The 15317-nt window shown below is 43.5% G+C and overlaps 1 protein-coding gene across 1 annotated transcript in view; it reads left to right on the forward strand.

Annotated features, from left to right (window-relative positions):
• plcd3b (phospholipase C, delta 3b) overlaps positions 1-15317 on the forward strand; it is a 170289-nt gene that overhangs the window by 95807 nt on the left and 59165 nt on the right. Inside the window, exons 8-9 of the mRNA XM_034194305.1 lie at positions 2288-2432; positions 8183-8335. Of these exons, the coding sequence (XP_034050196.1) occupies positions 2288-2432; positions 8183-8335 (298 nt within the window). The remainder of the gene's footprint in view (positions 1-2287; positions 2433-8182; positions 8336-15317) is intronic.

Genomic DNA, 15317 nt, shown 5'->3' on the forward strand with positions numbered 1-15317 from the left:
ACCCTGCGGTTCAGGAGGATGTTTTGCTCGGTCATTTGATCCAACCGAGCCGTAAAGGCGGCGAGAATGTGCTGCAGCTCACCAATCACGCCTCCTGCAGACGCCTGCGCTCCCTGCTCTCCCATTGGTCGTTCAACAGCCGGGTGATGCCCCTCGGAGTCCATGACGCTGGCCGAGATATCCTGTTGGGAAAGTGTAGTGACATGGACCCACAACAGGGGGTACTGCTGGCGGAAAACAAGGACAGTCAAGTGTGGGTGTGTGTACACCCAGTAACAACAGTGGTGGGAATTCCACCTCCACCTCTCACTCAATATTCTGTAGAGTACCGCAGTGATTCCTCAGGGGAAAAGAGTGCCATCCTGCACTCACTCAGCCTCCACAGAAAGAGGGACCGGTACTCCTGCAAACACTCACAATATACAGATATACTGCAAAACGGCTGAGTCTATTACCTCTCAATGAAGTTGATATCTCGGCAATGTGGTGGAGGTGTCTTCCTGCTTTTATTCCAGATGTGATGTAGATGATCAGTGACAGCTGTCATGGTTGATGGGTGACAGCTGTCACCTCGGCTGTTCCTGGAGGCGGCAGCGCCCTCTCGTGCCTGAAGCCCGCACTTCAGGCAGGGCGCCCTCTGGTGGTGGGCCAGCAGTACCTCCTCTTCTGGCGGCCCACACAACATGCTTGGTCTTGTTGGATTTGTGAGAATCTACTGAATCTACTGGTACCTTGTTTCCATGTAACAATAAGAAATACGAGGTCTGTCCATAAAGTATCGTACCTTTTTATTTTTTTTTAAACTATATGGATTTGATTCATATGTTTTCACGTCAGACAAGCTTGAACCCTTGTGCGCATGCGTAAGTTTTTCCACGCCTGTTGGTGACGTCATTCGCCTGTGAGCACGCCTTGTGGAAGGAGTGGTCCCGCCCCGTCGTCGGATTTTCATTGTCTGGAAATGGCGGAATGATTTGGGTTTCTTTTCCCATCAGAATTTTTTCAGAAGCTGTTAGAGACTGGCACCTGGAAACTATTCGAAAAATGTATCTGGCTTTCTGTGAAAATTTTATGGGCTTCACAGAGAATAAGGTCTGGTAGTACAGCTTTAAGGACCCCTTTAAGGACACTGAGCGCGCCGCGCTCCGAGCTGCGACAACACGGCACAAGCCACCGGACCATTTCTGAGCTGATGGCTCTGTGGATACGAGACCGTCGTGTGCTCTGTCCAAACTTGTCCTCTGACACGCCGAAACGGAGGTGTTCCTTTGTCTCGCTTCCAAAGCCAATCGATCGTGACGCGCGAAGCCTCCGCGCGGCTTTCCATGACAAAATCTCTTGTTAAAAGTGAAATCTGCCGGAAAATGGCTGATGTCCAGCTCTTGTGATAACCAGAGAAAGAGCACACGACGGTCTCGTATCCACAGAGCCATCAGCTCAGAAATGGTTCGGTGGCTTGTGCCGTGTCATCGCAGCTCAGATCGCGGCACGCTGAGCGTCCTTAAAGGGGTCCTTAAAGCTGTACTACCAGACCTTATTCTCTGTGAAGCCCATAAAATTTTCACAGAAAGCCAGATACATTTTTTGAATAGTTTCCAGGTGCCAGTCTCTAACAGCTTCTGAAAAAATTCTGATGGGAAAAAAACCCCAAATCATTCCGTCATTTCCAGACAATGAAAATCCGACGACGGGGTGGGACCACTCCTTCCACAAGGCGTGCTCACAGGTGAATGACGTCACCGACAGGCGTGGAAAAACTCACGCATGCGCACGAGGGTTCAAGCTTGTCTGACGTGAAAACATATGAATGAAATTCATATAGTTTAAAAAAAATAATAAAAAGGTACGATACTTTATGGACAGACCTTGTATACTCAAAACCTGGATTAATCTTTTTAGTCACATAGCACTACTATTATTCTGAACACTACTGTACTTATAATAATAATAATGATAATAATAATAATTTAACAACTCAAATATTTAAATCAGTATTATTCTGGGACTAAGTTTTATTAAGTTTAATTGATGAACCAATGTATGTTTAGCGTTTGTAATGTAGATCATTCTGACTTTGTCATTTTAAAAGTACCTCACAAGCTGAAAAATTGTAAGCACCCCTGGTTTAGTACTTTCAAAGGTTGCACCCTTCAATGAAACCTTGAACCGGGACATACGTAGTTCAGTTCTCTGGATGATGTCACCATTTCTATTTAACTGACAAACATTTGTTTTTAGCCCCTGGATGATCTGCGTTTTGAGATACTGAATGTTGACTTTGTCTTAGTGCTCTGAATCACGGCTGTCGCTGTGTGGAGTTAGACTGCTGGGATGGAGATCGAGGAGAACCAGTCATCTATCATGGACACACCCTGACCTCAAAAGTGCCCTTTGTAGAAGTTATAGAGACCATCAATGAGTACGCTTTCAAAGTGAGTACTTCACTTCACTTCTTAAATCAGTATCGCTGTATTTGACAGGAACCAAAAATACATACAGTAACAGTATAAGTATAGTTAAAGTGCACAGTGATGTCACAGAGCTGGCAACTGCAGGCCAAATCAGAAAACCCATATTTGTGAATATAAGCTGGCAATACACCTTCCAAACCTAATTTGAACAGACCGAACCTGAATATTTATGTTACAAAGTCAAATGGAGGGTCTTTTGGGCTCTGGGATGATGGCTAACCTTTTGAATCATGAAGGCACAATTGCTTGACCAAAATGTCTGTCAAATCATGTGCCAGTTGTTCTGGACACCCCTTGAGCACACAGCCAGGTATGTGGTCCAGACCTGCAGCCTCCTGTGTTTTTTTTCAAGGTCCGACAGACATCAGCAGGGTCAAAGGTCAGAGCCACCTCCTTCTGGAGTGGGGTGGACTTGGCTGCTGGAGTTTTATTTTATGCCTCAAAATGTCCAGAGTAGTTGTTCAGTTCATTCAGGAAGTCAGTGTCATCATCACAGGTTGCAGGGCTGATCTTATAGTCTGTAACATATCTGATTCCCTGCCGCAGTCTCTTGGAATCCCTGTGATCCTGAAACTGTTGCTGAATTTTATGATGGCCTTATTCAACTTGGCTCTGGTCGTTCTAAGGGCACAGGTGTCACCACAGTTAAAGGAGGTGTCTCGTTCTTTCAGCAGGACATGCAACTCACATGTCGTCCATGGTTTCTCGTTTGCCCTGTGTGATGTTTTTTGTGACAGTAACATCCTCCATATTTGCCAACAGTCGTGGGCCCAGCTAACCAAAAAGTTAGCTTCGATAACCATTAATCCGTTAACTGAAAAGTTATTTTTTATGACGCTAAACCGATAAACTGCTAAAAAATGTATCTTTATTACAGATAACCGATAACTTTTAGTATTGATTCGGACGCAGCCACATCAGATTACACTGTTGGCTTCTGATAAACCAGTTTCACTTTCACTTTTCGCTGCTGGGTAAATTCAAGGATCACAAATACATAAGAACACATGAAAAATGAATGAATAAAAAAATAAAACCCCAAACTGTCATCATCTTTCAAAAGCAGTAAAACACGGTATTAGAAGTCAGTTTATCTCGGTATTAAATACACGGTCATTTACGAACTAAAAAGCTGCTGCTTTTTTCACACACTTTCAACCCTGCGGCTTAAACGACTTATATATATCCATTAATGCATTGATTGGCAGAGTAAAATACACGTAGTAAATATAAATTCTTACCTGTTAGTTTTAGTGGGATTCATCTGAATAAATAATCCGCATAAAGCGTCCTTTTTTAATCCAAAACAGTGTCTAAACGTGAAGAAAAGTCCCTCTGTACACATAGCTGCGCTGTGAGAGCTCTTCTCTCCCACTGAATCTTGGCAATTAAATTACAGCCACAAAGAAATAAAATAAAATAATGTTAAAATTAGTCCGTTTTGTTTTTGTATCAAGTGAACGACTCGCTGTCACGTCGCTGTCCAAAGTGAACCTGAGCTACACTACCCACAATACTCCCTCCGTCGACCGGCCAATCACGTTTTGTACTTAATGATGATGTCATCAGCAAGTGACAGGCAGCCAATCTACCACAAATACACAACAGGTGGACTAAAATGTTTGATTTTAGGGTTTACAAATGTTTTTGTTAAAATTTTCTAACCTTACCAGCAAAAAAAAAAAAAAAAAAAAATGTTATCGGACTGAAAGTTATCGGAACTAAATTTATTGGAAGATAATTGGTCCGATAATGGTTTTAAAACTTACAGTATCTGAAAAGCTAATCCGCTATTAAAAACATTAGCTTCGTTAATTATCTGTTATTGGATTAGCTGAACTGTGCCCATCACTGCTTGTAGATGTAAGCAGATACAGCTTCAGCGAACTCCTCAGTGTCTGCAGTGTGGTCTGTGGTGGGGCCTCTCTAAATACCAACCTGGATCTGGTTGTGCATTTGAAGCGTCCCTGCAGTGATCTCATCTCTCCCTCTGGCCACACTCTCACCTGTTTGATGGAGGGTTTGTTTCTGGTGAGCAGAGGTCCGTATGGAGGAGTTAGCATGATGGAGATGTGGTCTGACGAGCTGAGGTGAAGCCGAGGGGCTGCTTTTAATGCTGCTTTGATGGTGGTATAGACAGTGTGTTGACTCCTCTTGTGGCAAAAAGTGAGGGAGAACTTTCTTCACGGTCGCTTGGTTAATGTCGCTTGAGATTGCGACGAGGGCAGTCGCATCTCCTCCACTATCCCTTATCTCTCTGCCTTTAACCTTCAAGTCCCTACTTCACCAGACTGTGAATTCCTCAAAACTATATTAGATTCTGGATCTATTGGACTATTATTGGATTAACCATGGAAGTGATCAGCTGGTCTCTGAATGCTATTGACACCATTTTTCAACAAAACAGTCAGGACCGGGGGATCCTACCTGCCCAGAGGGAACGTATCCTGCGGGCTATGTCCTCGACTCCTGGGGGTCTTGGCGTGTTGCATGCTTGGCGCCTTTCTCCGTTGAGGACATCAAGGATTTCTTCATTTGTGGTCTCATGGCAGCAGCGCTGGTACTTTTTGGCTTATGTGCTGCCCTGATCTACTGGAAAATTGGCAAGACGGCGGCATCAAGAACCACGGGCCCTCGCTTGTCCATCATGATTAACAAGGTTGGCAAGGCAGTGCATTCGCAGACTGCATTGACTCTTGAACTCAGACGGAAATTTGATGACACCTTGGAGTTGAAGCTGAAGGTTTTGGAGGCCGGTGAATATTCTTAATTCATAATTGGGAATATTCTAAATTCATAATTGGGATTTGGCTGTTCAAGTGGAACTGTTAAAAGTGTTTTTCACTGCTCAGCTACAACACTCCAGGCTCATCTAGCCTCAAGGACAAATGCCCACTGTTTACCTCCAGAGGAATTTATTCAGGCCTTGGTGAGATTATTCGGCTCCATTCTTATCTCAACCCACAAAGACAATAAACTGACAGACTTACACATGGACTGAAGCATGCTTCAGTTTTTTTCCTTTAGACCCTTTCTGCCCCCCCTGCGGCAGGCCCCCGTTCTTCCCAGGCTGGCAGGCGGCGTGACTGCAGTTGCAGTGGCTACCACACACTCACATTGCCTCAATTTGGAAAACGGACTGTTTCATGTTTAGGGCACATAACATTGTCAAATGTATATGTGTTGTCTTAATTCTGATGTGTGCCATTATTACGGTAAACAAGTAATAATTGTGGATTAATTGCTGTTTGTCTGTGGAATGTGAGTGTGGCAATCTCGTTGTTGTAATGACAATGATAATAAAGCTATCCATCCATCCATCCATCCAACAATGAATAATTCTTCTGGGTGTGACGTTTGCAGTTTGTTGACATGGTGATAGAGAGAGTCCAAGGCTGTCTTAACGTCCGTATTAGGAGCAACGTAAGCAGCAATGATGTAAACCACTGAACGCTCATGTGGAAGGTAGAAGGGCCGGCATTTTACTGTCAGAAATTCAATATCTGGAGAGCAATGTGAGAAGGTTCTGGTTGAGTCCTTGCACCATCTATTGTTTATGTAGATGCACCCCGCCACTGAGTGTTTTTTCCACTGAGCGTGCTGTTTCTATCAGCCTGAAGAGTGGTTAACCCCACTAAACTAGTAGCATCATCCGCTTTTGTCTCATTCAGCCGAGTCTGTGTAAATAAAATCACAGCAGTCTCTCACTTCCTGTTTTACTTCCTGTTATTGTTTGAACCAACTTAAAAAACCTGAATGAATTAAGTTGTTTGAACTTAAGTTTGCAAGTTAGAGTTGATTTAACTTTCAAACTTAACTTTAACTTTCAAACACCATAACACTTGCACAAATTTGATCCGCACACTGGTACGTAATCTGCCGTGCCAGAGAGTAAACTCATAAAACTGTGCGCGGCTACGTGTAAGTGCGCGAAGAAAATTTTGAAATGTTCAATATCTCTGGCATGCATTAATTTTGTGTACTACACGTGCACATTGCACAAACAATTAAAAACACTTGAGTGTGAATGCGAGTCACTGCGCACCACAGCGTAGCTCATCTGAAGGATATGACCAGATGTTAAACTTATTCGGAAGATTCAGACGGCTTTCGGTGGCTTTTCAGTCATGTGAGTATCTGAGAAATTGTGTACAAGCTGGACATGTCAGGGCATGTTACAGCATGTCCTATGAGACTTCATCAAGGAGGCGCTGTAACTGCGCCATCAGCTTCGTGCTGATGAATTTCGCCACCACTCTTTTCATGGCAAAATCTTCTTTCACAGTGGAATGTGCAGAAAAAGTGCTGATGTCCACCTCTTCCGCAATTTCTCTGATAATCACACGACGGTCCCACATCACCACAGCGTTCACTTTGGAAATGATCCGGTCGTTTCAGCGTGTTGATGCCGATCGGAGCGCGGCGCGCCCTCCACCATTGTGCGGACGTCTTTAAACCGGTTGTACCGCTCCTTAATCTGTGTGATGCCCATAGGATCGTCACCGAAAGCCATCTGAATAATCTGAATGGTTTCCACCTGGCTGTCGCCCAGTTTGTGGCAAAATTTTATGCAGTCGTGCTGCTCCAGTCGTTCCGCCATTTCCTTGCAAAGAAAAAACGACGAGAGACTCCACCCATCCTCACACAAAGGCTGTTTACAAGCAAATGACGCAACCAACAGGTATGAAAAAAATCACGCATGAGCACGAAGGTTCAAGGTTGGCTCATGCAAGCACACGTGATTCAAATCCATCAGGTTTTTGAAAAAAATAAAAAGGTCCGATACTTTTCTAACGGACCTCGTAGTCTGTTCTCTTAATTGTGTACATCATAAAGAGTCTTGTTGAATTACCCTCACCTGGGACGAATTTGCCAAGGACAACCCCTAAAGCTGATAATTCAGACAACACAATTCACAGGATTGTTGGACCATGCAGACCAGTCGTGATGATCCCCATTAAAACACCCTGTTAAAACCCAAACATTTTTTAGTTATTTTCGAGATTCAAGATTCAAACAACTATATTGATCCCTAAAAGGGCAATTCATTCTTCACACCCGATTACCTCAGACAAAAATACAGAAATTAATCCACAATTATTACTAGTTGAACGTAATAATGGCACACATCAGAATTAAAGCAACTGCACATATACATTTGATTGTTTATGTACGCTAAACTTTGAAACAGTCCGTCGTCCGAATTGAGGCAATGAGAGTGTAGGTGGCTGCAGCAGCATGCCGCGCCACCAAGCTTGGGGGGGTGTGAAGGCCGCAGCAGCTGCAGAGCCACACGGCCCCCGGGGGGTGGCAGGGTGGAGGCGAGGGGGGGGGGCATGAGTCATGTGTGCAGATGAGATGAGTTTGTATCAGTTTCTGTCAGTGTGTGCATAATGTCTGGAGTTGCCTTGACAACATGAGACTGTAGGGGAGGAAGGCAGAAAGATAAGAAGATAAGAGGGGCAGCCGAATGGTTCACCAAGGCCTTTTGCACACACACACACACACACACAGGACTGATTACGATGTCCTTCTTGACCGCTTCACGGTAATGAATTTGAACACTTTGGTTCACCTTGTCTGCAGTGAAACATAAGTAAAAAAAATAAATGTAGGAATTACTGCAGGTTTTTATTTTATTTTACATTTTCCATAGTACAACAAGAACGTTCTTTTCATCACTAATGTCTATCTCTGTCTCTCCCCGTCAGGCGTCTCCTTACCCCCTGATTCTCTCGCTGGAGAACCACTGCTCTGTAGAGCAGCAGACCATTATGGCTCGACACCTACGCACCATCCTGAGGGAAAAGCTGCTCACCAAACCCCTCAGTGGCCTGGATCCTCAATGCCTGCCATCTCCAGAGGTACACAGGCCCTGCCCCATAACTCCAGCAGCATTTACACCTCTGCTAAATGCCAGCACCCCATCAGATCTTGACCTCTGTGCTATCTGAGCCACAGTACATTTGTGGATTATCAGTTTTGTCATACATCTGACATACGCTGCTTTGGTCAGGAGCAGAGAAAGGAGCAGACCCTAAATAAGCATGGTTGATTAATGGATCGATTATTTTCTCGATTACTCAGTTATTTAGGTCCATAAAATGTCAACAAATGGTGAAACATGTTGACTACTTTTATCCAGACTCCAAGTTGATGCGTTCAAATGTCATATGTCCACATTCCAAACATATTCAGTTTATAGCCAGAAAGCAGCCAAGACGCCACTGAAATGTGAAAATCCATAAAAATATCTACATTTACGACGTTGAAATCAACTGGTGATACAGACCCCCCCCCCCCCCTTCTTAATTGGAATGGGCAGGTATAGAAAATGGATGGATGGACTCCAGTGGCTGAAGAAAGGCCATTGGGATGCATCCTGTTCTCCTGGCTGTTGCAGATACATGGTTACTTTGGAGAGGTGGGAATGGGCCAGTTGCCTGTCTGGATGGTTGTCAAAGTGGATTTGTAATGTGGTGGATGTGGTGCAGCACGGTGCATGCTCCCAGACCTGACTTGGCACCATGCTTGTAGGGCAGGGGGCTCTGGGATAGGATTCGAACTGCCAATATGTAGACCTACATATGGTTCCTGGTGTGTAGTTCATCATCCATGTCTGCATTCTTAGACAAGACACTTCCTCTGGATTGTTCCTGAAAACCCAGCATTTCACATATTCTTCATCTTTTTACAGTGTTTAACTGCTTTTCGACAGAATGTGCTGAAAATGCTGATGAATGGTTCTTAGGTTCCTTTGTGAGGATTTCATTATGATGTAGTTTTTAATATCTGAACCCGTTCACCGTCACAGGGTTTTATCCTTCGGTTTTGTATGTGAGGCCTTTGTAAAGAGTTTTCAACTTGATGACAGGCGGTACTTTGTTGGGATTACGAGTACAACAGGGGACAGTTTGAGAGATAAAATCTTATGCCATCTGCTCTTCTGTGCCCCACTTATTACCACAATGTGTGTGTGTGTGTGTGTGTGTGTGTGTGTGGGTATAGCCTCATCATCGGTGGCCCAGTAATCACACTTTCATGAGGCACTGACTATTTATTACTGAATGTTCTGGAGTTATGGGGTAAAAACTTCAAAAATGATGACAAAGGTCAGTTTCAGTTTGTACAGGGGTCACAAGTTAAAGTTGCTCTAATTTTGGTAAAAAGTGATGTAAATTATTGGTTGAAATAAAAGAATAGTTTTGACAGTGTTGAATACTTGTGTCCAAAGTAAAGGTCAAACAAGTTGGATGTCCATTGGATTCTATGACATGTGACATATGTTACCCTGTAACATGATAACTAAGCATGACAGATGGTACAAACTATTCCTTTTTAAAATGCTATTAACCAATAATTTGCATTCACTGAATTGGTCCCCCGACACATGCGCGCACGGTGGCCGGCGGTCCACTGAATGCCGTCTGAAGTGGCGGCGAAAATACCCCCACAAATCATCAGTCAGAGCAGTCTGTACACATAATGCATGAGAGCCACTGACAATGGCAGGCAGCACACACGTGAACGTTGAGCGGCACTGGTGTGGTCTTTGGAAGTGCAAGGGTTTGCACATGAATACCACGTGGCATTCTCACGGATTTTGAGCACCACTGGCACGGCTGAAATGGCAACACGTTTGTGCACACAGTGCTCAGGCTGGATGTGGACTATGACATTGTTATTATGTGAAAGAGGCTGTGAAAATTCCCCCGACTTTAGGCAGAAAAATCACTATAAACATTAATAAAATACTCAATCATGACTCATCTTCAACCGCTTATCCGAGATCGGGTGGTGGGGGTAACAGTATACATAATATACATGACATAATAAAATAATAAGTCAATAATAATTAAAAACAAGAAGAAAAGTGTGAACAATCACTCACAAACTTACAAAATGATGATGTCCAGTAGCTGCATTGCTCAACTTCCATTGACATCCTCACACACAATGAAAATAAAAACAATAAATCCGGTTCGCCTCGTCCACATGTCCCACATGGGTGAAGCCCGCTGTCCCTGCAAATAAAACGAGACAGAAAAAAACCCCCAGTAAATCCGGTTCATGCGTTCCTCTGTGGCTGGACAGGGCACATGGGCATCGTGATCCTTTGGAAGCACTCTGAAAAGGCGCTTCCAAAGGATCAAGCAGGATAAAACACAAAATACATTTCGAGCAGCTTGTCCATGGCCAGACAGGATGCACAGGGAGTGGGTGCCGGCCAGCTGCAGAGCCAGTGTCGCTGGCTGAATGGTCCCCCCTGACTTCACTGTGCATGCGTCATTTCAGAGCTTCAGCAGCATTTCACTGATTATTGCCTTGTTTAAAACTGCACTCCAGTCATCATCTATCTCAGCGACAGATATCTGAAGCTTTTCTACAACAATCATTCCCACATAGTTTGACTCTCTATACCCAAAGCGATCAAAGGAAATAATGGGATTATTAACCATCAGATGAAAAGTAAAAACTTCTTAATTCATTCTAAAGTCAGTTTTAAGCAGAAACGAGACGATAATTGGAGAGTCGCTACTGATGCACCGAAATGATGCATGCGCAATGAAGGTGCAGTGAAGTCAGGGCGGACTGATTTTTTTTTTGGGGGGGGGGGGGGGGGGGGGGGGTCATTTGGCCAGTGACACCAGGTGGCTGGATGCTGCTGGGCTGTTTGCAGAAGCCCTGTTCCTCTCTGATCATACAACCCCAATTCCAGCGAAGTTGGGACGTTGTGTAAAATGTAAATAATAACAGAATACAATGATTTGAAAATGCTTTTCGACCTATATTCAATTGAAGACACCAGAAAGACAAGATATTTAATGTTCAAACTGATAGAATTTGTTGTTTTTGTGCAAATATCTGCTCATTTTGAAATGGATGCCTGCAACACATTTCAAAAAAGTTGGGACGGGGCAACAAAAGACTGGGAAAGTTGATGAATGCTCAAAGAACACCTAACTGGAAACAGGTGAGTGTCATGATTGGGTATAAAAGGAGCATCCCCAAAAGACTCAGCTGTTCACAAACAAAGATAGGGCGAGGATCACCACTTTTTGAACAACTGCGTGAAAAAATAGTCCAACAGTTTAAGAACGTTTCTCAACGTTCAGTTGCAAGGAATTTAGGGATTTCATCATCTACAGTCCATAATATAATCAGAAGATTCAGAGAATCTGGAGAACTTTCTACACGTAAGCAGCAAGGCCAAAAACCAACATTGAATGCCCGTGATCTTCGATCCCTCAGGCAGCACTGCATTAAAAACCCACATCATTGTGTAAAGGATCTTACCACGTGGGCTCAGGAACAGTTCAGGAAACCTCAGTTAACACAGTTCGTCGCTACATCTACAAGTGCAAGTTAAGACTCTACCATGCAAAGCAAAAGCCATACATCAACAACATCCAGAAATGCTGCCGCCTTCTCTGGGCCTGAGCTCATTTGAAATGGACAGACGAAAAGTGGAAAAGTGTGCTGTGGTCTGATGAGTCCACATTTCAAATTGTTTTTGGAATCATGGACGTCGTGTCCTCCAGACAAAAGAGGAAAAAGACCATCCAGATTGTTACCAGTGCAAAATTCAAAAGCCAGCATCTGTGATGGTATGGGGGTGTGTTAGTGCCCATGGTATGGACAACTTACACATTTGTGATGGCACCATCAATGCAGAAAGGTACATCCAGGTTTTGGAGCAACACATGCTGCCATCCAAGCAACGTCTTTTTCAGGGTCGTCCCTACTTATTTCAGTAAGACAATGCCAAGCCACATTCTGCACGTGTTACAACAGCATGGCTTCGTAATAAAAGAGTGCAGGTACTTGACTGTCCAGACATGTCGCCCATTGAAAATGTGTGGCGCATTATGAAGCACAAAATATGACAGTGGAGACCCTGGACTGTTAAACAACTGAAGTCGTACATAATGCAAGAATGGGAAAGAATTCCACCTACAAAGCTTCAACAATTAGTGTCCTCAGTTTCTAAATGCTTATTGAGTGTTGTTAGAAGGAAAGGTGATGTAACACAGTGGTAAACATATCACTGTCCCAGCTTTTTTGAAACGTGTTGCAGGCATCCATTTCAAAATGACCAAAGATTTGCACAAAAACAATAAAGTTTATCAATTTGAACATTAAATATCTTGTGTTTGTGGTGTATTCAATTGAATATAGGTTGAAGAGGATTTGCAAATCATTGTATTCTGTATTTATTTACATTTTACACAACATCCCAGCTACATTGGAACTGAATTGTATAAAAGGAAAAGTGTGCGTCAAGCCCTCAGAAGTTCTCAGAAGTCCACGTGTTGCGCACGTTCTGAGTCGAAGAGATGACGTGGTGAGTGTTAGGAGGTGCTCATCTGATGATTTGGTGAGGGAGTTTATCCTGCAAATTTTTTGGTCTGTTCAAAAATCAAGCAACGCTGGTGCTGCCCCATGACTGAGGTGAAAGGACAGTGAACGGCTGTGAACATCACCAAACTACCCAAATTTCTTTGCAGATGCCATTTGCAGGCTGTCACAGCCCAGTGAGATACTAGGCTAATCTCTTCTTCCAGAAGAACTCAGAAGGCAAGATGTTTGTTGTGGTGGTACTGGGAACTAGAAGCAGACTCAAAATGCTACAAGGCAGGTGTTAAAGAAAAACAGTTCATTATAATACTGCTGGACAACCAAATAGTGTCACTGCAAATGACGGAGACCAGGAGACGGAGACACTGGAGGACATGCTACAGGTGCGTAAAATCCAGGTTGGCCAGTGGAACTGGTGGTGGCTGCTGCAGGTGTACTGATCAGCTCCACTTCCAGGGAAACAGGAAGGAGGTTGGTAAGGTTAGACGTTACTTGTGTGAAGTGCCTTGAGGCAACTTTGTTGTAATCTAATCTGTTGTAATCTAAACTATATAAATGAAAATGAAGTAAAAAATGAAAAATGGAGGGGAGAAAAACAAAACAGGAGCCAGACCACAACAATGTTGCTATTGTTGTCTTTTCAGCTTCTCCCGTTTTGATCTGCGTTAGTAATTGGAACAAGTTTTGCACTGGATGCTCTTCCTGATGCAACACAAGTTTACCTGGAGAAACACACACACAGCCCGTGGTGTTTGAAGAGGTTTTCCCATCCAGGTACTAACCAGGCCCCACACTGCTTAGCTTCTGAGATCTGACAGGATCAGGCTTACACAGAGCAGAGTGGCTGCCAGAAGGTAAGATAAAGTTTAATGTTTTAGTACAATATGCTCATGTGTTTGGTGTATATTCTCATCACAGCAGAGAGTAGATGTATGGTGATCTCAAATACTGTTGTGTAAAAAGGCGGGAATAGAGCCTACATGCAGACAGCAGACAGTGACATGGTGGGTGAATGAGTTATAGACCGCTGTGGCTGTGATTGAAGAAAATGTTCCATGTTCAGCTTTGCATTGTATATCACTAGTTATACAGCTTCATGATGAAGTGGTATAGAGGAGGACTTTCTGAAAAAGAAGACCTGAAAGTTTAGCTACAAATTGCCAGAAGGTACATCTGAGATGTAAGCCTGGATTTGATCTGTTTGGTGAAAGAATGTCCTTCTCCTCTCTACTCCACCACAAAGCTAAGAGTGGTGATGCAAAACGCAGTTTGCACTGTGCACAATTTCTCCAATCACAGGCACATAAGCCTCTAACTTCTTCTGGGTTGTCTGGGTGTCTTGGTGGCTTTCCTCACTCTTCTTCTTGCACAGTCACTCAGTTTTTGAGAACTGTCTACTCCACGCAGATTCATAGAGTGCCATACAATTTCCATTTCAATTCAATTTATTTTCATTTATATAGCACCAAATCACAACAGAGTTGCCTCAAGGTGCTTCACACAAGTAAGGTCTAACCTTACTAACCCCCAGAGCAGCAGTGGTAAGGAAAAACTTCCTTTGAAGAAGAAACCTCAAGCAGACCAGACTCAAAGGGGTGACCCTCTGCTTGGGCCATGCTACAGACATAAATTACAGAACAATTCACAAAACAAATATACAGGAAATGCTGTTGGTGCACAGGACAGGAGGGTCTCCAGCACAAATACCACTCACATCTCTGGATGGAGCTGCACCTTAAACAGAGAAAAGAACAGAATCAGGCATCAGAAAGACAAGAAATACAGTATAATTTGTCAGCATTAAAGAACAAGAAAAACAGGAAATACTAAGGTGATCGCTGGCCATACTGTTTGTATTTCTTCATAATTGATGCAAATAAAGACATATTCAGTGGCGGCTTTACCACTCGAGAGCCTCGTCCACAACGACCACAAAAGACTCCAAGCTGTCATTGATGGCATTGACTTAATTTTAATGAAAAGAAAACAGAGGTGATTGGTTTTGGCCCTAGCACCTCCTGTTCTTCCTCACCTGTCGATCTGGGGCCTTTGTCAGCCTTTTCGAAATCTACTGTCACAAACTTGGGTTTTAAGATGGACAAAGATTTTAAACTGGACCACCAAATCAGTGCAGTAGTCAGATCAAGTTTCTTTTACTTAAGGCAGCTTGCTAAGGTTTTAAGCCTTTTCTTGCACATCAGCACTTTGAAACAGCAATCCATGCTTTTATTACCTCCCGACTGGATTACTGTAATGCAGTTTATTATGGAATTAGCCAGTCGTCCCTTGCATGTCTCCAGCTAGTTTAGAATGCTGCTGCCCATCTGCTAACTGGTGCACGTAAGAGGGAGCACATTACTCCTGTCCTGGCCTCCCTCCACTGGCTGCCTGTGCATTTTAGAATTCATTTTAAGATTCTTTTATTTGTTTTTAAATCTTTAAATGGCCTTGCCCCACCCTACCTCTCTGAGCTGCTTCATTGTTACT

Source organism: Thalassophryne amazonica, chromosome 18 (genome assembly GCF_902500255.1).
Source record: "Thalassophryne amazonica chromosome 18, fThaAma1.1, whole genome shotgun sequence".
NCBI classification, from domain to species: domain Eukaryota; kingdom Metazoa; phylum Chordata; class Actinopteri; order Batrachoidiformes; family Batrachoididae; genus Thalassophryne; species Thalassophryne amazonica.